Source organism: Trachurus trachurus (assembly GCF_905171665.1).
Source record: "Trachurus trachurus genome assembly, chromosome: 3".
NCBI classification, from domain to species: Eukaryota; Metazoa; Chordata; class Actinopteri; order Carangiformes; family Carangidae; genus Trachurus; species Trachurus trachurus.
In genome coordinates, this window is record NC_139893.1 from 13,489,043 (window position 1) to 13,511,890 (window position 22,848).

At 42.6% G+C, this 22,848-nt stretch overlaps 1 protein-coding gene across 1 annotated transcript in view; it reads right to left on the reverse strand.

Moving 5' to 3' along the window:
• Positions 1-18,479, reverse strand: part of mafa (MAF bZIP transcription factor a) — a 70,957-nt gene extending 52,478 nt beyond the window's left edge. The window contains exons 1-2 of the mRNA XM_084001652.1: positions 17,141-18,479; positions 8,606-8,671 (exon numbers count right to left, since the gene is read on the reverse strand). Of these exons, the coding sequence (XP_083857778.1) occupies positions 8,644-8,671; positions 17,141-18,108 (996 nt within the window). The 5' untranslated portion in view covers positions 18,109-18,479 and the 3' untranslated portion in view covers positions 8,606-8,643. The remainder of the gene's footprint in view (positions 1-8,605; positions 8,672-17,140) is intronic.
• Positions 18,480-22,848: the final 4,369 nt, after the last annotated feature.

A 22,848-nucleotide genomic window follows, 5' to 3' on the forward strand; every position in this document is an offset into this window, starting at 1 on the left:
TTGTTTGTGCTGCCCACTACCTGAGTGTTGTGGGTTTTATCTGCACCTGGCTATATTTAGTTTAACCCCGGACTGTGTATCAAGACAAGATAACATAAAGTTTCAGTCCCCGTTTAGGTGTGCTTTGCCGCTCGCCCACACTTTCTCAAGTGTGTGCTCATTCTTCTCAGTGTTTCTTTTTCTCTTTGTATTTCAAGCACAATTTCCATTCCTACTTTCAATTAGGAAGCCAAATGCTCAACGATTATTTCTCAGGTGGGGTGAGAAATGGAGAAACAAGACACCTGAAAAACCAACACATGCATGATTTTTTTTTTTTTAAAAGCACTCACTGCATAAAGACAAAGGCTTTTTGCAGATATAGTATCTCCCAAAAATGCAATGGGAAACGCACAAGAAACATGATGTAGACGTGACTGCCACTTCTTCAGATTCTTGCTGCCTGTCAGCTGACCTCTGTGTTTCTGTGTGTGTGCATGTGTGTGTGTGTTTAGCATCTGTAAGTGCTTGTGAGCTGCAAATGAGAGGAATTGAGTGGAGAGGAGGCAGCCATATGGTAGCAGCTACCGGTGTATACGATGTCAGTTATCAGTCATGGTGGCCTCTCATGCATTGAGGAAGAGGAGGAGGAGGAGGAGGAGGAGGAGAAGAAGGAGGAGACTGATAAGACAGCTAAGACCTTTTTCAAATTCTACTGAAATTATTTTAATTGCAAGTGAGAGCAGCCAAGCTTTGAATTTTATCTCCCAGTCTCTTTGTCTCTCACTATCCTGCCCCATGTGCTTCCCCTTCCCTCCTGACTCGCTTCACCTCATTGTCTATCAAGTTTTTTTCCCCAGAAAATATCTTTTTAAACACAAGTAACTGCCACCCCCCTACCCCCCCATCTGGGGCTGCTGAGCTGGGAGTGTGAGTGCTTCTTTCCGTCAGTGTTTAATGTGTGTGTACCTGTATCTGCTCGGAGCATGTTAATACAGAGAGCTCAAAGGGCTGGTGTTAAACACCCAGGCACAATATGACCCCGCTTTGAACCAGAAAAGTGAACTGAGAAATCTTGTCTCAGTCGATTTGTGTATGCGTGTGTGTGCCTGTGTGTGTGTGTAGACGTGTGTGGGTGCATGCATGTCCTGTGTGCACTTGTGCTCCATGAACCATAGAGCTTGGGTCAGATGCCTCCAGTGTTGGGCTTAAAGCTGCTTTGAATGGGCCAGGCTGTGCTCATCTTCTGTCTAATCTTCCTGCTCTGGTGAGTGTAGGGCGGAGGAGAAAAAATCCATAGTCTTTTCATCCTCCTGTGACCACTGTGCCTGTGAGACAGCAGCCGTGGGAATGGAGATGGATACAGGCAGCCCTGCCTCTGACCTCCCTCTACTCCAACACAAGGGTGGAGATAAACAGGGCCACAAGGATCGCTAACATCTTTCTTTCTCAGGCACACACACAGATGCAGGCACACATGCACACACAACGGCACAGACATCTCATTAAAGCAGTAGCAGGTGAATGTTGCAACAGCAGTGTGCCACTGGGAGAGAGGTCTATTAGGGATACTATCAAGAGACGGGCCAAGGAAATGAGAGTCGGTGTACTGGTCCTGTGTGCATCCAACGCTGCCATGACACACGTGTTTGACGTATGTCTAATTTTGACCCGGGAGATCTAGCCACAGAGCCAGTATTAATACTTATTGACTGAATCATTATGATAATGTAGCGACTAGAGGGCTGGTAAAGAACCCCCCCCCCCCCCCCCCCCCCCCCCCCCCCCCCCCACACACACACACACACACACACACACACACAATAAATCTATTACCCAAAGTCTGAGTGTGTGAGTTCGCATGCGGGTCTGTGTGAGTGTCCAAAAGTGCGAAACACAATAAAAACAGACGTCGCATAAAGCCGGCACTTCATTCTTAATTACTCTTCCCTCCTCTCTGCTTCCTGGAGATTTTGGAGTGATACTCCCCTCCTGCTCCCTCGCTCCCTCAGCTGTCAAAACCCGTCACCACAACTATTCCACTTCAGCCACAGGGACGGAGAGAAAGCTTTGTCCCTCTCCATCACCCTCCTTTCACATCCCCTCTCACTAATAGCAGTTGTGGCATACTCGGTTGTATATTGAGAATGCATTTCCTCGTGTCTTTTCTTATTTCTTTCTTCTTTTTTTTTTCTTTTAAACCATGACCTATTGGTTTAAGGACACGTCGGGAAACTAATAATGTTTTAGAATTTGCTAACAAGAGTTTCATACTGCAGAATGTCAAACAGCCATTCCCTTGGTCATGGCTTGTATCCATAGAGATGCATGTGTCTTATTATGGTTTGTCAGGGGTCATTAGTGTAATCCAAGCAGACAGAAGTTTATACTGAGAAAAGTGCACCATAGTATTCTCTTTCTGTTTGTGTGTGTGTGTGTCTGTGTGTGTGTTTTTTTAAGCATCTATATGCAGCCACTTCCGATAATGTCATCCTACACTGCTCTCCGCTGCTCGCAACCAGAGACTATCAGCTGTGAACTCATCGCTCTCCTTTAATGGCCAGATCTCTTCGAAGAAAAAAAAAGAAGAGACAAAACTAAGAGCATCGCAGAGCGGTGAAGATGTTGTGCATGTTCAGTCGAGAGGCTGCCCAAGTGTGTGTGAGGGTGAAGAGACAGTTTCCTTGCTTCTGAGAAAGAGTGAGCCAACCAGGGCTGTGGGTCTCTCTTGATTTCAGTTTTTTCCATCTCTGCCACAACATTCTTTCCCAAGGGTCTCACACCCTTCAAAAAAAAAAAAAAAAAAAAAAAGAACCTCGACCAGTGGAGTTCACAGCTTGGTCTGGCCTGGCATGCCTGTGTTACACTTCAGAGACTAACCTCACGACACATGGCCATTAACCGAACATGCCACTTTGGTCCAGCGGTGTCATGCAGAAGTGTGTCTCTGCTCGGCCTCCACACTTTAAAGGGCCAGTCCCACGTTGTCTCTACCAACCCCTCCTATGTCAGGTCTCTGAGGCCATGTGCTCTCCAAGGGTGACACTACCCAAACTCTGTAATTATAGAACGCAAAAAGCATTCTTCAGCCTGGTTAACCAGAACTATGAGAGAGAGGGACAAATATTTACTCCCCCCACCCGCTCCCTCTGTTCCTCCTCCTTTAACGTGCCCCCACCCCAATAATTTAACAGTAAGAGCAACTCAGCCTTGTAAACACAATAGTTATGTCTGCGCTCACAGAGCCATGAAGCAGACATACAGGCTCCACTACCCCACTACCCCTGCAGCTACTACTAATACTGGCTCCTCTCCTCTCCTCTTCTCTCCTGTAGAACTAAATAACTCTAGAAATATAGCCATGTTTTTTATTTTCCTTTCCCCATTATTATTCATCCTCACATGCTGTATATTCAGTCCATATAGGTTGTAACAGACCCTCCGGGAATCCATTGTCTGCCAAAGTTGTCAAATGATAACAGTTGTCACAAATAATAGTACAGACACTGCGATGAAGTACAGTGAAAGACAAAATATTGTTGTTGGGTTCTACACACTTGTCTCTATGAAGTTATTCAATCTTGTCTGCACAAACTAAAGTTCCAGTTGAAGAACAAAAATCACCCATGTTAAATTCCTCTCAGCAAAACTGTTTCACAATAACGCATTTGTGCTGCACACTGACTCACTCGGAACGTCCTCTGAAGATGAAATCAATAATAAGTGAGGTGTCTGCGGTACATAAGCAAATTAAAGAGGTGTTGGCCCTAATAAAATCAGCATGTTTATTAATATGATACTAAATATTGTTTTAATTGTCAGAGCCAAGGAGAACATAAGCCCAGTATCATGTGTATGTGTCTCAGACATGTATTAATAGGATACTCCAGACTGTTTGTCTTTACACTTTGTAAACAGTGTGATGATATCTCGGGCTTTACTTTCTGTGCCTGTGCATGCATTATGGTGATCCTGTTTCATTGATTAAATACCCTAATTCATTTTCATTTTAACTAAATACTTTAAATAGATAACACCTACTTCTGGTGCAACCTTTCCTGTCTGACAGCAAAATTAAAAAAAAAAGAGAGAATAGCATCATCTCAAAGGCCATCCATGTATTTTTGTTTGATGTTAACATGCAAGCACAATGCATTAAGCCTGGAATGTAAGTAATGTGCACTTAGACATAGAGTGCCAGCCACGCTGTGTGGACAGCATCGTTTAACATGCAGCAATAACTCTGTTAAGCTGCTGCATCTCCTTGCCTCTCTTTCACCCTGCATCTTCTCTAATCTCTCTTCCCTTTGTCACTCGCTGTATACATTTCTTAAATGGCACACTAGCATGAAAGATAAAAGATGAGAGAGCACGCTGCAGGTCTCTTCAGAGCTATTTAGTTTGTAGCGTTCTGTCTCCCTCTGGTCTTGTTTGTCTGAGTGAAGCAAGATAGTGAAAATACTCCAGAAACATTTGATATGATGCAGCGGTACTGCACGACTTTTACTGTTGCTTTGAAAAATACCGAAACACGTTGCGATTGGAGAGTGGAGCTGAACTCTATCAGTACAAATGCAGGCCTGGCCTCCACAGAGGACCCGCACCCTGGGTGAATGACTGTGAGAGACGCTGTATGGCAGGATGAAGTGTGTTCATTTCCTTATTTATTGACTCACTTGCTTTTCTCTGAGTGTTTGAAATTAATAACAGCCAGCAGAAATCAGACAGAGGGATGAAAATCAGCACTTTCCCCGCAGTGAAGCCATTCATCAAGCTAACGAGGGGGAGAATAGGAGTGGAGGAGGCGAGGGGGGGAAAAGTGACGTTTGGAGAGGGAGCGAAGAGCGAGAGAGAGAGCGAGCAGGAGGGAAGCAGGTGCAGTGTGAGGCGGAGGGAGGGAGGGAGGGAGGGAAAGTGACGTTGGGAACAGAGGCAAAAGGAAGAAAGCTAAGTTTGTTTGTGGGGAGAAGGAGGAGAGTCATTTGGAGAATAGCAGGGCAGGCGGAGGAGGAGCTGCATCCCTCTAAAAGGAGGAGGAGATAGACATAAAGACAAGTTTGACATTGGATTATAAATAGAGAGGGAGGAGAGACTGAGACTGTTTCCTCTGGACTGAATGACTGGCACGGCTGCACAGACACAGATGACGTTGTGTTTATACATTTTAAAGCTTGTGTCTTCATTTATATCTGATGAGTGGCTTAATAACATCTACGTCCACAATGACCAGGTCCTTCAGGCCTCAGCAAGTAGCATCTTGTCTCCACATTTAGAAAACCACCAGCTCTAGCAGCAGCGTTGCCCTCTGACGATGACAACTGAGGAAGATACAAGACAGAGCTCCTGTAGGCTCGTGTCCCCGACAGTGGTGTTTCCTCGCCTTCTTCCTCACTGATGGGTGATGATGGGCCTGCCCTCTCCTGAAAGCCTTCGCCCTTGTGATGACTTGGTCTCTTGTTGCTCCGCCCCCCCGACAGTCCACCAGAGACCCAACAGTATCTCACACCCAGCGTCGGGCTGACTAAGCACTTACTGCTGAGCCTCTCTTCTCAGAGCGAGAGAGGTGTGCCACGCTGAGAACTCTGCCACAGGAAAATAATTAGCAAAGTGGAGCTCTGCCCAAACACACTGGGCTAAATCTAGTACCACTTCACATACAAATGCAGCCATAAATCTTTCTTTCTTTCTTTCTTTCTTTCTTTCTTTCTTTCTTTCTTTCTTTCTTTCTTTCTTTCTTTCTTTCTTTCTTTCTTTCTTTCTTTCTTTCTTTCTTTCTTCCTTTCTTCCTCACAATCTGGTGTAAAATTTTGCTTTCTTGTTTAGGCTTTATGTTTCTGTTCACATACTGGCACATAAACAACTGTGGCACTAACGCAGGATAAATTTAGGATACTTCCTATGAATGTTGGCCCAGTAAATACAGTATGCAGTCTTCTATGATGGAGTTAAAACACCCAGCGGACGCCACAAGCTGCTTTACGCTCTCTCCTCAGTCCGAGTCGGTCCAAGCTGAGAAACTTGTGCTCGGTGTGTTGTAGTGACGCAAATTGTGCCCATCTCACTGTACATGGATATCTGTATTTTTAACTTTAAAGTTAGACCACGGTGTCTTTGGTAACGAAAAGCTAAATATAGCCAGCTCCTCCTGAGCAGTCTCCAGTTTCTCACTCCTTTCCGAGAGGCAGGTGGAGCAGAGCGGGGGGAGGGGGGGAAGGCGGGATAACACCCAGTCTTGAATAAATCATCCCTCGACTTTTGACCCATATGAAGCAGGAGGTTGTTTTTGTACTTCTGCACTCCCCCCCCTCTCTGGCCTCTGCACCCCTCCTCTGTCTCATTCATTTTCTCCTCCACATGACAGGTCAATCTGGATCGATTTCATCTGCCCTCAACCACTGAGACCAACATCCTGGCACCCAGAAATAGAGCTCTGTGTGATAGAGGAGCCTCCGACCAAGCGTTACCGTTAGCGCGCCGCTCTTAGAAGAAATGAGTGAGAAAGGATGATGGAACAAAACTATTTTGAAAACATTCAATTTACTGCACAGATGAACTGCACTGATAAAGGCAGCAAAACACAGCGGTGAGGATGGGAGCGCGATGGAGATGACTAGTTGTGGTGTGTGGGTGACAATTTTTCAGCAGGTTTCACCCAAACCACCCGACTGTGTACCTGTCACATGCTTGGTGGCCTTTGGCTACCTGTTACATTATGCTCATGAGATCGCGTGCACATGTGCACACGCAGTCAAAAAGCACACGCAAACACCATGCTTCCTGAACCTTGCAGGTCCCGCTCGTTCTCACAGAATATTTTGCACATTTACAGTGCATATACACACACCTGGTGTTTTATCTTTGTCAGCATATTCAGGGTGCTCCGACTCCCTGCTGGGCTCTGAACTCCGGTGTGTCTTTGCATGGCAAACCCCTGAGGTGTGCCTGCCTTCGTAACACACACACACACACACACCAGTCGCAGGTGAGACACACTACCAGTCTGATACAGTGTTAACCTCTCTTTATTTCCTTTGCCAGCTCCACATCTCATAGAGTAAATACATTTGTGTCTGGAAAATGTTTTTCTTTTGCATCAGCGAGGTAGTATAGCAGTAACGCTGTGTCCTGGTGGCGGCTGAGCTGTCCAGGCCGGAGTCAGGACACTCTTTCCCCAGGCAAGGACATGGAGACCTGGCTCTCCGTCTCCATCACTCAGCCTGTCCTCCCGGAGCTACGTGGCCAGACTGCTCATCACCCATCCAACCCCCCACCACCAACTCCAACCCCTCCTCATATGCATGGATTTGCATAAAACAAAGACATGGCTCTGCCTGCAACGTCTGCCATGGCTGAAGCCGCTAAGAACAAGATCGACCAGACCACACCACACGCAGCCGCTCCAAGCTCGGCTGGCAGGTTGTCAGAGCGCAACATCGCTGTAACACGGCAGCATGGCAAGAGAACTGAGATTTACGAGGCTGACTAAGATAGACACCCTCATGGTTTTCCACTTTCATTCGTTTAACATCCGTTCCCTTGGCATTGTTTATATTCTACACCCCTTAGCAGTGAGCAGAGGGCACCTAATTCACAGTGATGACGTGGGAGGAGAATCAGAGCACTTAAAACACTTCATCTAAAGATGATTTGTCCTTGTCTTCCCTGATGGCTTTTGTCCTGCTTCCCCTCCTGAAGTTAAGTGGAGCTGGAGAAAGGCCAGCCCCTGATCCCACACCCCCACTTAGATACAATCAAGTAAATAACACCGGATACTAATACATGTACTGTACACACGAACACACACACACACATACACTTATTCTACTCTACCAGGGTGGGAAGTCATGAATACAAGCTCAAACTCTCTCATTCTCATGTCGTCATGTCCAACCACATAATGGAGGTTTGCGATGGAACAGTCACTGAAATCATTACAAGAACAATTGGGTTTGCAATATACTGTACATTTGCACCTGTTCCTCTCAGTCTCCTTGAGTTGATTTCAGGACTAGAAGCTTGTTCTTTCACTCTGCCTCTCCCTTGTTGTCCAAGACACTCAGACACATTTTCTCTCTCTCTGCTTTTTCTTCACACAAAATCTGAGCATGTAATTTACATTTGAATGAGGGGTTATAATCGGCTGGTTGTGCTGTTGATCCAGGTGTGTGTGTGTGTGTGTGTGTGAGAGAGAGAGAGAGAGAAAGAGACAGAGATTGTCAGAATAAAGTGTGGGCTTTATAGCACATCAATAAGAATTGACACTTGGTGCATTATGTATCTATTATGCCTTGCACAATATGCTATAAAACACAAATACTCTTTGTTGTGACTATATCAACTCTCTGTTTAATATGGGAGTCTGATGAATAATTAATTAATAATAAATATGAGTTTCATTGTGTAGTGATATAATAGGAAAATAGGCACAACATGATCACTAACAATCCTTTTTATATTATTGTTCTTGTTTTATGTACTGCTGTAGTAGTTTTTCTAAAGGATTGATATTTTGTGAACTTGTTTTACAAGTATGACTTCACTCACTGTTTTGAAGTTGAGGTTACAGTGGAAAGCAAAACAAAAAGACCTAAAGAGATCAAGTAAGATATGTATTTTTTTTGTTTACCTCAGGAAGCCAAGGGCACGGAGGAATGGGGCTTGAAATCACAGATGGAGGAATTTTCTCGATGACCTAAAGGAGCAGATGAGATTGGACAAAACATATCAGAATGGATAAACGAATATCAAGGTAAATGCACAGTGTCTTCAGCGCTCCCTCTTCTGTTTCTCCTACTGTGCGTCACTCTCTGCCACCCTGTCAGATGCACACACACACACACACACACACACACACACACACACACACACACACAGACGTACAGACGCACCCAAACAATCACACAGACGCACGTAGATTCATTCTGACGAGATTCACTCTCACCTTGTCTGTCTGGTGAAATACAGTACATGTATCACAGTAAGTGTTTGATGCGGAGGGAAATGTAAAAATTTGCATGCAAATAGATTTTACAGGCAGAACCCATGCATCAAAACACTGTAACCACAAGAGACAAAACTAAAATATCTAAGCACACAGTGTGCCGCTGCACACAAAAGGCAGAATAGTTTTATGCCCTTTATTCCTGCACATTTCATTAAATTGCATAATTAATTGCTCTAAAAGGGAGGGAATTCGTCGTGCAGACAAATAAACAGTGGAGGATGGCACTGCTTGCTTACTCTGCTACCTCATGAGCGACACTTTCATGAGCTCCCTTCAAAAACACATATAAGTAAGCATGTTGCTCCGGGCAGGTCCTCGAGTTATTCATATTCCCTATACACGTTGCTACACAAGTGAAAACATTAACTCTGCTTTTAGCCTCCTGTGCATAGATGCCAAGCCATGGTCCCTTTAAAACGCTGTGGAAAATGAATTGTGGAAATACTTTGCCCTACACTGCAGTAAAGGAAATTTTAAATCATTGGATTTTCAAATAAATGCCACATAACTCAGCTCTACAGAGTATATAGAACTGCAGGAAAAGAGAGGTGATGCAGCATGATGATATTGGTACTGCAGCAGGGGGAAAAAAGTAATTGCATCTGCAACACAAAGTATAAGCTTTCATCGTGGTGACATATCTCGGTTTTGAGGAAAATCTTAAATGGGTGTTAACTGTTCTGGAAAAGTGAGAGCTGGTGTTGAGAAAGGAGAAAGTTGCCTAGCGAGCACGAGCAGACATGTTGGTACAGGTCACCTGTTAGAAAATGTATGCAAATATATCAATTACATTGTGAGGGATGATATATATTCTCTCTTACAGTTATGTCATTCTGTAACACTCAAGAGAAAGTGCTGTAAGTGCTGGAGACAGAAACTTCTAACTACTCCATGTAAAAAAGACATAGCTGAATAATGATTATTGTTCTTCTCTAAATGACTAAATCCTCATTGGATTGGACTGTCATGCGCATTTCTCTGCTGCAGCTCTTCATTTAATGAAAAGCATGCTCTCAAAGCTACAACTGTGAAAAAAATGACTTGCAGTGCTCCTAAAATCCAGTGAGTGAAAATGTGATATTTTGTCATCAATATTAGGTTTTTTTTAAATTTGTGGGAATTTAAAAACTGTAATGCCATTGTGAAAGACAATAATCCCTCTTAGATTTTTTTAAAATCTAATCTGTCACCTTTTATGCAATGGGTCTGCTGAGAGATGGGGTTGCATTTATTTAAGTCACAGGCTCTTGGTTTGGGTCCATTTACAGACATATAAAATTACCCTAGCAAGTCCTGACCACCTCATTACCAACATAACCTGCAGCCAGTCTTTCAAGGACAACTCTCTAATGACACCACGCGTATCCGCTTAATGTCTATTTGAAGCACATAGTGACTTCTGCCACAAAGGAGAAAGGAATTTAAAGAAAGAGCAACGCGCACTCTGATAAAATAAGCATCCTAATTGATCCCTAATGTCCATTTAATTCTGAAGAAGTTGGTGTTTCTGTGCAGTGCCTCTCACATACACTACGAAGTGAGAGGAGGGCTTTTTTTTGTCTCTCTGCTGTGAATCTGGACACACCGTCTGCAGATGTGGCTGCCACCTGGTTGTGCTGAGACACCTGACTACTCTCTGCATATCCAGTATATCCTCCATCAGCATTGCTGCTGCTCACATCCAAACCCATACATGTATAATATATAGTCAAAAGTTTTGTACGGTGAAAAAAATAAGATGGCTAAATTCAAACTGTATGAGATGCTTATACTGTACTAAAAGTAAATTACGAAGAACTTGCAGCATTATTCAGATTATAACCAAATGAAAGGCATGAAAAAGGAAAAAAATAACAGAAGGAAAGAATCAAATAAGCTTCATGCAAAAATTAAATTAAAAGAACCACTTTTCATCATGGATGTACACTGCTGTGACTGTTACAAAGTTGTAGTTATTATAATGCAATAAATCTGTCCGACTTCTTGTTTTAAGTACAGGAAGAAGCAAATAAAAAAGGATGAGGTCAGAGAACATTTTTTCCTATGTTTTACTCATTTTGCATTCACCGTGTCACTCGAGAGATGAATACATTTTCTTCCCAAATAGATTGGTAGTTGCTCAAACTTTTTTTTTTCTTCTTAATCTTAATTGAAGAGTAAACTCAGGGCTGACTCTGAAAATCCCAGTTTGACACACCCAGTCTGACTCATGACATGTTTTGTTGTGTCTTTGCAACACCCACACTATAATCCTTACATAATGTGGGTGTGAAAATAAAATTAACTGCCACAAACACTACCGGACAATCCCCATTATAGTTCTGTGATTAGTTAAAATAAGGCTGCCTTATTTTTATCACCCCCATTTCCACTTGACAGTGTCTCAGTGGCTTTTTTTTTTCCTGTTGAGCTACCGTACATCGCATGGAAAAAGAAAGAAAAATGTTTGGCAGCATTAAACTAAACCTGCCAGGCTTCGGCCAAGTGCCACGTCTGCCCAGTTCTACACAATTTAAGGTAACAGTTGTGCTGCATACATAAACACCTTCTGTGTATTACCATATGTGTGTCATCCACTAGGAGATAAATCGAGTTAACACATTAAATAATTATACATTTTTGCATCTTCAACATATAAAATATCGAAAGACACTTCTCCTAAAACTTGTCTTTGCCTTAAACTAATTACGCTCTGTTCAAATTCTGAAAAAAAAAGCTATAAAAGAAAAAAGTATACTACAAGAATGTTACTTAGACAGTGATGAAATACAGGAAATGAATTTAAAAAAAAAAGAATTGGTAGTGAGTGGTCTTAAATTTACTGTGTGCTGTACCATGTCGGATGTGCATGTACATCTCATTCAGGAGGTTCTGAGCAGAGGAAATGAGCATGAGCTCCCCAGGGCAGGGATTACTCTAATGACTTTGAGAGCAGCCTTGTGCGCTGTAACTTTTGACCTCTGCTCATCCTCTTCTCCAAAAGAAGACAAGACACACACACACACATACACATGTACATGCACAGACACATAACTCGCACTTTTGGACACATGAGCATGCGTTTTATCTACATAAAGACACTAATCGACCTCTCGCACAAGCCGTTGTGAGTTAAGAGATGCACAATCACACACAAACGGCAACACAATAGATCCTCTGCAGCCTTCCCTCTGGCACTGTCAAAAAGCCTGTAAAGATTGTGACCCCCCCCCCCCCAGCTCTTATTTTTGGGTCTGTCGACTGGTGTGCTGCTACTTGAGTGAGCATCGTGCTGTATCTCATGCTGTCAGCCTGCGTAGCTCAAACGTTCCATACGAGTGCATCATTGGGAGATCGATAGATTTATCACTCACATAAGCATTGTGCACTGGTGCCACAGATATAAGGAGAAACATCTTTTGCAAATTAAATCTGTCTTTTACGCATGTGTCATTTAGCTCGTAGACTGAATGTGTTGGAGTCATGTAAATGACAAAATACAGAAAAACATGAGGAATATCATGCTGTGAAACAAAAAGGCCAGGCCCGTTTACTGTTGTTCAGTGCATTTGTGTTTCTGCTGTTGTGTGTAGGCTGGCAAGTGTGTTTTCATTTCTTTCTGTCTTTGTGGTTAGTGTGTTTTCAGTTCTAGTGCATGGGCATCAGAGGTTGAACTGATCTCTCACAATAAGGAAACAATCAGAATAAACAAGCTAACAAGTCTAACAAAGACGCCTCATACAGAAACCAAATTTTCATTTTTTACATACCACTCAAAACACATCAAAAAAAACCCACCACGTAAATGCACGGCCCGTAGAGAAGCAAAGCCTAACTTCCAAGTAAAGAAATGATTTTCTCTTTGAAATGGCAAGCACAGAAATATATTCTTTAAAGGGGTGGTGGGGGGGAGCAAACAGTTATCCTCTGTGAAGTCATTTAATGCATTGTTGTGGTTTAATGTGAAATATCAAAATATAGCAGCACTACTGCTTAGATCAAATAGATGTAATTAGATAAATTGAGGAAGAAGGAGAGCGGCTTGGTTGTAAATTGCATGGTGTGTGCATGCTAAGACCCAACACTGGCACAGCTGCACGGAGCTGCACTCACGATTTATCATCTCTACATCGCAGGAGCCAGTGGCCCACACCACTATTAATCATCAGCAAAATCATTTAATTCAGCCCAAGCCCGCCTATTGTCTCAGTTTCTCCCCTCACTCTGGGCAAATCAGCCACCACAGCAGCAGCACGCACCTCAGAGGAAATCACACAAAACAGAGTGGGATACAAGTGTTGGGTTAAAACTGTTTCTTTTGTGTTTTTTGTGACTGGCTATGTAGCACATTATCACTACCAGATGGTGCAGAGGGTTGCTTTTTTTTTTGTTGTAAATTATAAATAAATGATATAAAAATATATATAAAAATGTGCAACTGTAAATGCTGCTGTTCTTGGTACAGTATAGCAGCTGATCACTCAGTGCTTTGTCAACACAGTGTCAGTGTGGTAAATTTTTATGAAAGGTGCCCTTTGTGTGTGTGTCCTTTTGCTCGTAGCAGTGCACACAAACTGTGGCTAAGTTGCAAAAAAAAAAAAAAGCCAGCAAATCCAGACAGAATCTGTCCTCAGAAACCTTAGTGTTTCTTCAAAGTGTATTTTGGCACATTGGTCTTCCTGTTTCAACAAACAAATTGTTCTGGAACAGTGAAACAAGATGCCCACACGGCTATTCCTTGTCCCAGAACTTACAAAAGAACTTTTCCTCTTGTGTTTCAGAAAAGTGGCCCTTTCAGTTAGCGCTCCAGCACAGTGAAGGAGTTATGTTGAAAGACGTCAGAATGAGATGTCTAAACACTGGCTGAAATGCAAGGTTGGGTACAGTAGCGCTGAGCCTCCTTTGCTCACCGCAGAGGCTGACTTACATTGGCACCTTCTCCAGCGCCCCCTCACATGCCTGACATGACTGTGCCCTCACTGCACCCCCACCCTCCCCTCTCTCTCAGAGAGCATGTCTGCTCCAGGCCAAAGTCCAGGCCCACTGACAAACAGGATAAAGTGGGGTGAAATTGGGAAAAGCCAAACGATGACATGCTAATGACAGTGAGCACACAGTGTCCGAAAAATACAGACGCAGACAGCGGGTAGCACCACACACACACACACACACATACACACACAGATCAGGAAGCATGCAGTCGACACGAATAAGGGGGCAAATGGAGGGTGAAAATACGAAAACATGCACAGTCAGAGGAAATTCACATAGAGATAGATGCCATCCTCTCATACTGACATTCAAGGAAAAACACACACACAGGTGAACTCACACAAGGACACAAAAACACAGAGAGAAGGACTCACACATTTAAAGAGAGATACACACACACACACACACACACACACACACACACACTACACACACTACACACACGCATGCACGCACAGAGACACACACATCCACTAATCACAGATCACATTTTACAGTAAAAAAGAACAGGATGTCAGTATAATATAAGAAACCACACTGGGTTTCCACCATCAAACATGAGGATGTATATCATGGAGCAAAATCTGTTCAATAGAAAATGAAAATATAATGTCTCATCACACAGTATTTTGATTGTGTGGATGGTTTTAGGGTGGACATGGAGCTGACATGATGAAATAAAAATATGGAGACAAAAAGGACTTCAGTTTTGGGATCACTGTGGGCTACTGGTGAAAAAAGATTTTTCATTCATAGTTAATTTGCAGATTTTGAAGGGGAAAAAATCTGTAACCTTTATCAGACAGTCGAGTGTCAGAGTGCATCTATATAGGCCACTACGTGTCTACATCTTTGTTTGTGGTCTCATCTGTAATATCCGACTTGGACCTCCTCATTTTCACATGCAGCTCTCATGTCCTAAAAATTACCAAGTGTCTCACCCTGAATTGCTCTGTTAATTTTTTCCCCTCCTTTATTGTTTGGCGTAATTTACGGTTTAACTTTGGTGACCCGTCATTTAATGAGTGTTGGAAGTAAATACGCTAAAAAGGCGAGGAAACAGCCAATATAAAGAGTCAAGTGAAGTGCAGTCATCTCCAGTCACTTCTGATTCTAGCTTCACTTACAAAGAGTAAAAATCTCAGCACAAGTCAAAAGAAAAGAAAGGGGAAGAAACTTATTGAAGACAATTACATACATTTATTGCATATCATTTAATTGTATGATAATGAAAAAAACGAGCACATAATCATCACATATGGTTAGTGAGTGAAATAATTTTTGCACAGCCAAAATATATATATATTTATATTCTATATATAAAGATGAAAGATTAATTAACATATTTTCAAGATTTATTGGCGAATGGTACTCCCTCATTTTTTACATGCAGGGTGTCAATCCCTGACGATCTAACAATGTCCAGACATTATTGATTATAATAATTGTTATTGCTTTGCGAATATTGAGTTCGCTTAAGACAAAACCAGTCTCTCTGAACTGATAATAAAGTATCAAAATGTTACGATTAAGTTTTAACAGAATGCCAAAGTTGAGGATGTGGAGAATACTAACTCTTCCTTCACTTCTACATGATAACAGGCCGACATTTTATTTTATTTTCTTTATTTTATTCCAGTCCCAAATTTGACAGTTCGTTGAAGAAACACATTTTCCAAAAACAAGAAAAAAAAGAAATGAAAAAAAGAAAAGCATGGCATTTTACCCTTGACTTCGGCTATGAGGATTAACTCCTGCAATAATACTTCTTTTTTTTCTGACATACAGTGAGGAAACGGTGTGGCGAGACCAATAGAGCCCTCACACTTGTGTTTGAAGCACATGCTGCAAAAGCGCTGTTTATGCACTGCACAATACTGCTCTTTTTTTTGGAGCCGAGCCAATTCCTCTCAACCAATTGTTAAAGAATACTTTTGTGCAGCAATCAGCTCAATAATGATCCTAGTCATCAATACTCTGCAACCTGTAGCACATGTTACCGTTTGCAACTTAGATTATAAAACTTTATACTTAAATTACGCTTTAACAAAACATATTCAAAAGGTGACAAATGCACAGTGGGATATCTTTAAATAACAATATAGGCTTTAAGCAACAGTCTAAACTTCCAGGGCAGGGTATGGTGGTTTCCTTTAACAGTGAAGTCTTTTCTCTTTTTTTCCCCCTCGCACCGGGATCCCCGCTGATCAACTTCCACCAGGAATATAGCGCATTCACTGCAGCCTAATGACAGCCGATGGTGGTGCACTTCAACACAGCTGAAATGCACTTGAATAGATTACAAGGGGTGGGAAGTCCTGTCACTTTTTTGTTGCTTGTCCCAAAAAAGTGAGGAGGCCATAAATGAAGTATGAATGCCATGCTGGAGTCATCCGACAAAAAGGACATCTTCAAGCACAGAAAAAAAACCATACATGTCCAGCATGCAGGGCAGTTCAATAACACATCTCTTTAAAAACAATGAATAGTTTGTAATGAATACAGTCTGTTGTTGCTCAACACAATAACAAGCAAAACGCATGAGATGAGGTGGCGTCAAAACGGCAGGCTCTCAATCCTCCAAGTTTGGCAGACAAAAAAAAAGAAAGGAAGAAAAGACCAAAAACATATTGTCGATGGATGCAGTTTTGACAGGAGTCTGTACACTGAGTCAAAAGTATAATGAAGAAAAAGGGCAAGTTGATGAGACTTCATGTGTGTAGTATTACTTAGTGCTTGCATGCACACTTAGTATACTGCGGCGTAAAGTTGGATCAACTTTCAAAAAAAAAAAAAAATCATATTGAACACTGCAAATCTAATGAACAACGATGAAAAATCTTGACAAACAGGCTATGCATAATATAGGCCTATAGTACTGAGCACGACAGCAAAAAGTAGGCTAAATGAAAGTTTTCTGAATAAGCCTCTCCAATATTAAACACGGATAACAGAGCGTTCCAAATCTAAAAACAGCCGCAGACTTGAGCAAACTCTCGTTTTCAAAAAAATGTATAAAATGAAAAAAAAAAAAAAAAGAAAAAAGTTGACAAAATTAGTCTTGGTCTAGTGGGCTTTTGCGCCAAATGAAAAAAAACAAATGGTTCATAATGACAAACTTTTATTAAGCTGGGTGGTGAGTAACTCATCTGATATTTCTTTTCTCACGATAATGTCGAAACTCACATGAAAAACTCCGGGGATGAAGGGTTGTTGTCACTGCTGGATCCATTTTCTCTGAAGCCGTTGCTGATGAGCTTCTCATACTTTTCTTTGTACGCGTCCCTCTCCCGGACCAGCCTGGAGATCTCCTGCTTTAGGTGGTCGACCTGCTGCATGAGTTGCGTCTTCTCTCCCTCCAGGACGTGCCGCTGCTGGACCCGCTTGAACCGGCAGGACTGAGCGTAGCCTCTGTTCTTTAGGGTCCTCCTCTTCTGTTTCAATCTGATCACTTCTTCCTTGCTGACCCCCCGTAGCTGCCGGTTGAGCTCCCGCACTGACATGGTCACCAGCTGGTCGTCTGAAAACCGGTCATCCAAGCGCATGTGTGGGTGATTTGTCCCAGAAGTGCCGTTGTTCTGGACGCCAGGTCCCTGGTGGTGGCTGCCGTTGTGGTGGTGATGGTGGTGGTGATGGTGTTGCCCTCCGTTCTGAGCGGCTGCCGCAGCGATAACTGCCGAAACCACCGCCGCGGCAGACCCCATCTCTTCCCCGGCCATGGAGCCTCCTGTCCCGGCTGCGCCAGCAAACTGCTGGCTCCTGGCGTAGCCATCGAATGACTGGAGCTGGTGACTGCTGTTGATCAGCGCCTCGACTGCGTCTTCGGGGCTGAAGCCCAGCGCCTCTGGATTCAACTGCTGTTGATAACCGGACATCCAGTAGAAATCCTCTATGTGTGTCTTCTGCTCGCTCCCCGAGCCCGGACTGGGCGCCGAGAAGCTTGGGGAAGGGGGCACCGAGCTGCAAGGCGTGCTCATCGGGGTGGAAGACAAGGATCCCCCGGCGATAAGGCGACTGCACTGGCTGATGTTGCGATCGGGCTCCACCGGCTCCTTTTTCACTTCAAACTTCATCAGATCGAAGTCATTAACATATTCCATGGCCAGGGGACTGGTGGGCAGGTCGGAGTTGCTCATTGCCAGCTCTGATGCCATCCTCTTGCTGCCGACAGTCCTCCAAGCGGGGTGAAGAGCAGCTGTCAAACTGGGTTGGTTGGGAAGAACGTGAGCCAGCTTGATTTTAAGCGTTTGTCTTGAAACTGAAAAAAAAAAAAAAGAAAATAGATTTTCAGCGTCCCTTTTGCAGCCACGGACTTGCAGGCGTGTGAGAGGAGTTTTTCTTTGCAGAGTCTATTGCACAGACACATGTGCCGCGCGCACGAGTAGCGGAGTCCTTTTTCAGCATGTGAAATTCGGCGGTTTAGTATTTCAAACATTTAACACTTTACGGTTTCTTCATGAATACATTGCGCAGGCGGAGAGGGGGAGAAGCCGAGAGTAAGGGAGTACACGCAGCCTCGCACGTTACAAGCCGCTGACTGGTGGGGCGATTTTTTGGATCACACAGCAGATGAGTTTAAGCATTATAGCTGACGTCAGGCTGGAAATGACTCGGACTAAGAGCCAATAGGGTCGCACACTCCGAGAGCTAATTAACATATTAGTAACCTGGAGAACCAAAACTTTTCTCAACTGTCAAAGGCCATCAGCTGACTGTCAGCTGGGACACAACCTCTTAACTCTTTGACGACTATGACCGTAAATGTAATCACCGCTTTTTATGAAGAAACAATTTTCGTCAGTTTCATTCTTCGCTCGGAGTTCGCAGAAATGGACAGGCGCGTGTTGTACATTTATGCACAAGAGAGTTCTAACGCAAAACATTTAAAATAAAATACAATAAAATAAAATAAAATAAAATAAAATAAATAAAAGATAGATAGATAGATAGATAGATAGATAGATAGATAGATAGATAGATAGATAGATAGATAGATGCATTGCATACAGTCCTAGAACAGATACAGATAGATCTCTCTAAAAGAAAGTGCATCATAACCATTTGCCCTTTATCACTTCTTCATTTTATATTCTATAATATTTTTGATATTCTGAATTCAGTCGTATTGTTTTAGTTTCCCCTCTATAAACCTAATCAACTCATAAAGACAATATCTGCTATTGATGTTATGTTGCTGCACCAAACAACTATATAAAACATATAGGCGATGTTGAGCAGTAACTTTGAGACAATCGACCAAATATAGGCGATGAAAGGTGGATGAAGAGATTTGTCATGCCCCCGTGCACCATTATAAAACTCAACACTGCCACCTTTTGGACGTGCCAGTGCATGGGATTCCCCTCTTAGTCGCTGTAAAAGGCACACAAACAAAAGAAAGAAGAACATAAGTAACTTCAGGGAGATGAAAAAAATCATGCTGTTTGCAAAACACATACACATAAGGTATATCTTCTTTTCTTCATTTTAATAAGGACACAACCCACCCAAAAACTCTGTGCATTTCAAAGGTGTTATGTAAGAAAATCAAATCTATACGGTGTGAAAGAAATCTTGTTATTGGAAGTGAATGCCAGTGAACCCAGTGTTCCTTCCAAACTGATATTATGTTGTAGAGCCATAAAAATCACTTTATCTAAGCACTGGCCCAGGCGTTGCAGTGCAGTCATATAAAGCACTCTTGTACTTTGCACTTTATCTCAGTTCAAACCTCAGTTCAGTGCAACAATGACATAAGGCAGTCTGGGTATTCCTGCTTTCCATGTGTGTCCTGTCAAGTTAGTTGCTGAATATTTCATTTGATCAGGGGGAGCACAGGGACAAGTATGATGCTTTTTTTGTTGTTGTTGTTGTTAATTATGTTCTTATACTCTTCTCATTGCTGGTGTGGAGCGATACAGTACAGTTTCAGCAGACTGGTTTGTGAGTGTAACTATATTAAGTTCAGTATGGAACCTTTTAATCCTGATAATATTCAGCATGACTCCAATCCACTAACCTGCATTTATCAACAAGGTTGTATTTAGTATGGGACTCTTAACGTTGAGTTCTCCACGTTATCTTCAATAATGTCAGAATGCAATTAACCATCAATAACATTACAATGTGGAAGGAGAGCAACTTAAGCTATGCTAAGGCCTGGTCTCACTAGCAAGTTCGAGTGTTGATTTCTTGTGGCCTCTTTTGACATGGTGCTGACAAATAACCATTTCTTTCCTGTGACAAAAGCCTATAATCATAGTCTCTCTCTCTCAGTCTCTCTCTCTCTCTTTCTCTCTCTCTCTTTCTTTCCAAATGTATGATCTCATCGTTGCAACGACGTGTATTTTTAGATTCCTGGGTGCACACTGTTTAATGATAGGGCCAAATCAGTCACATCCCCGCTGCCAAAAACGATAGAAGATGATCCTGACAATCTGCCAGATATTTTCATAACCATAAGGAGTTTAACACGTCCCTATGGTTGTCCAAAACTGTTGCTCAGATTGGGTTGTTCAGTTTCCACGGACTGAAAATGAGTGGAAATACTCTGTTTAGAGCATCTATGTGATGTCACAGTGCAGATTCTGCTGGTGAAAAACACACAAATGAAATTAACCCAACGCACATGTATCACTGGCAGTTACTAAATGTTCTAGTGAAGGGATAAATGATGCATCTGCTTGCAAGTTAACGCAGCACTATGCGTGTGGCTCATGCAAACTTGGGTAGAACCCTATTGTTTCTATTTCCATTCTGTTGCCTTGTCATCTGTTTGGGCTTACCTGTTCATGGGAAAGCACAGCAGTGTCCCGTTCCCTGGGGTACGGCCACAGCAGAGCGAGACTAATACACAAACGAAGAGAGAGCTCATTAGTCATGACAGAAGAAAGTGGCGGACCTAATTTAGCTGCTTTTGTGCCTTTGAAGTTATTGATGATGCAGAGCTGAGGCAGATCTACATGGAGAGAGATCGGGCCGCTGTGAAGAGAACTTATCAAAACAGGGAAGGAAGAAGTTCATGCGAGGAGGTGGAAGTGTAATGTAGGTGTCACCATCATTAAAGTGGTCAATCCAAATGATTTTTATATGCTTTTAAGTAATTTGTAAACCCAAAGGATTCATTAAACCACAGCAGCCACATGAAACAGGTAGTCCTGAAGCAATTTTTTGTCATATTTAAATCCTCTAAAATATTGGATTTACAAATGACAAATTATCAAATCTAAAATAAAGACATCCCAAGAGAAAGAAAAAAATAGGCCATTAACCCCTCAGAGATTAGAGCATTTCTTTGCAGTGTAATGTTACATTTTGACACAATAAGATGACTTTTGGTTTTGTGTTGGAATGCTATATGATCAGTCGGGTGTTGTGCCAGAAGTCAAAGCCCTCTCTTAACAGCCTCTTGTCAATTTTCATGACATAAATATTATACTGCAGGTAGAGCAGAGTTAAGGTATTTTCTTTTAAAGTAATCAGGGCCAACCTTTAATATCCCTCCTGATGCACCTAACAACACAAACTCTGATGTACTCTTCTGGTTGGGAGCTCAGGGTTGTCTGACTGTGAAACTGGAAAGTGTTTGATGGCTCTCTGACTGGCTTTTTGAGCCCCCTATGTGCTCATCAAGTCTGCAAATCAGACTTTTCTGGAAAAACAAACAACAAAGAAGACGCAACACATAGCAGTAAGGCATTATATTGGCAAAGGCAGTGCAACTGTACATGAAAAATCAGGAAATAAAAAAACATGGAAAGAGCGGCAAGATTATATTTCCTTTTGAATGTAAACAAGTATGTGGTGTGGACCAGCACTATGCATGTGCACATGTTTCTATTATGATGGCAGGATGGTGGTTTTCATATGCAACTTCCATTGCTGTGGCAGCTCATCTATTACAACAACTTATTTCAGATTTGTCGAGATATACAAGGCAAGACATCTGTCAGTATCTTGAAATAATCAATCTCAAAAATTACTTTTTAATATAAACAAATTCTATCCTCAAACAACAAGAGTGTAGTTTAGATCAGTGTGTATTATTAGTAGACTGTGAATGTGTGTGTGTGTGTGGTGGTGGTGGTAGTTTGCTCAGTTCCAGACAGGGCTTGATAAGGCCATCTAATCAGCCTCTCTGCATTCCAACACTTTTGTAAACTGCCCCTATCCTGGGCCTATTACTGTATCCATGTCAGCATTGGCGAATACCTGAAAGCTGATAGCACCTGTAAACACACAGGCGACGTAGGTGAACCAGTGGAGTCACACAGCTTTTAATATGACAGAAACACTATGTTCGAACAACGCTTTTTTAAGTTTAAAATGAAGAAGACAACAACACCACCCGTGCTTTACATCTCTACTAACCTGAAGAGCTGGTACTGCTCCGGGGCAATGCAATTTCATCAACAGTTCAGTGAGAACAACAAAGCTGGAATATCAATTTTCACCCCACCAGCAGAATGTGGGCACAGCCATGTCATAATTACCTTAATCCATTAGTCAGAAGGAGGGTGAGGCTGAGAAGGGTGCGACAGAGGACATAGCAGACAAAACAAGGTCAGGAAGAGAGCAGATCTGTAGTCTGAGGTGGATCTTGGATGGCCTCACTGACACTGGTGGAAAGTATTTGGTAGCCTACAGCTAGTGGGCTTTGTGTGACTGGAGAACTCTGGCATATGACCCCGAGCGAGTATCAGTTCTTCGGCTCGATGGCGAGGCGCAGGCAGTAAACCAGTGAATGTGTTACTGTGCTGCGAACAGCAGAGTCACACATGTTTTCTAGACTGTCTCAGTGTCACGTGCTTTCAGGGTGACACAGAGGTTTGAGGTTTAATCTGTCATATTCAATCCCCTCTCTCCCTCCAGCTGAATATTTTTCAAGTTTACAA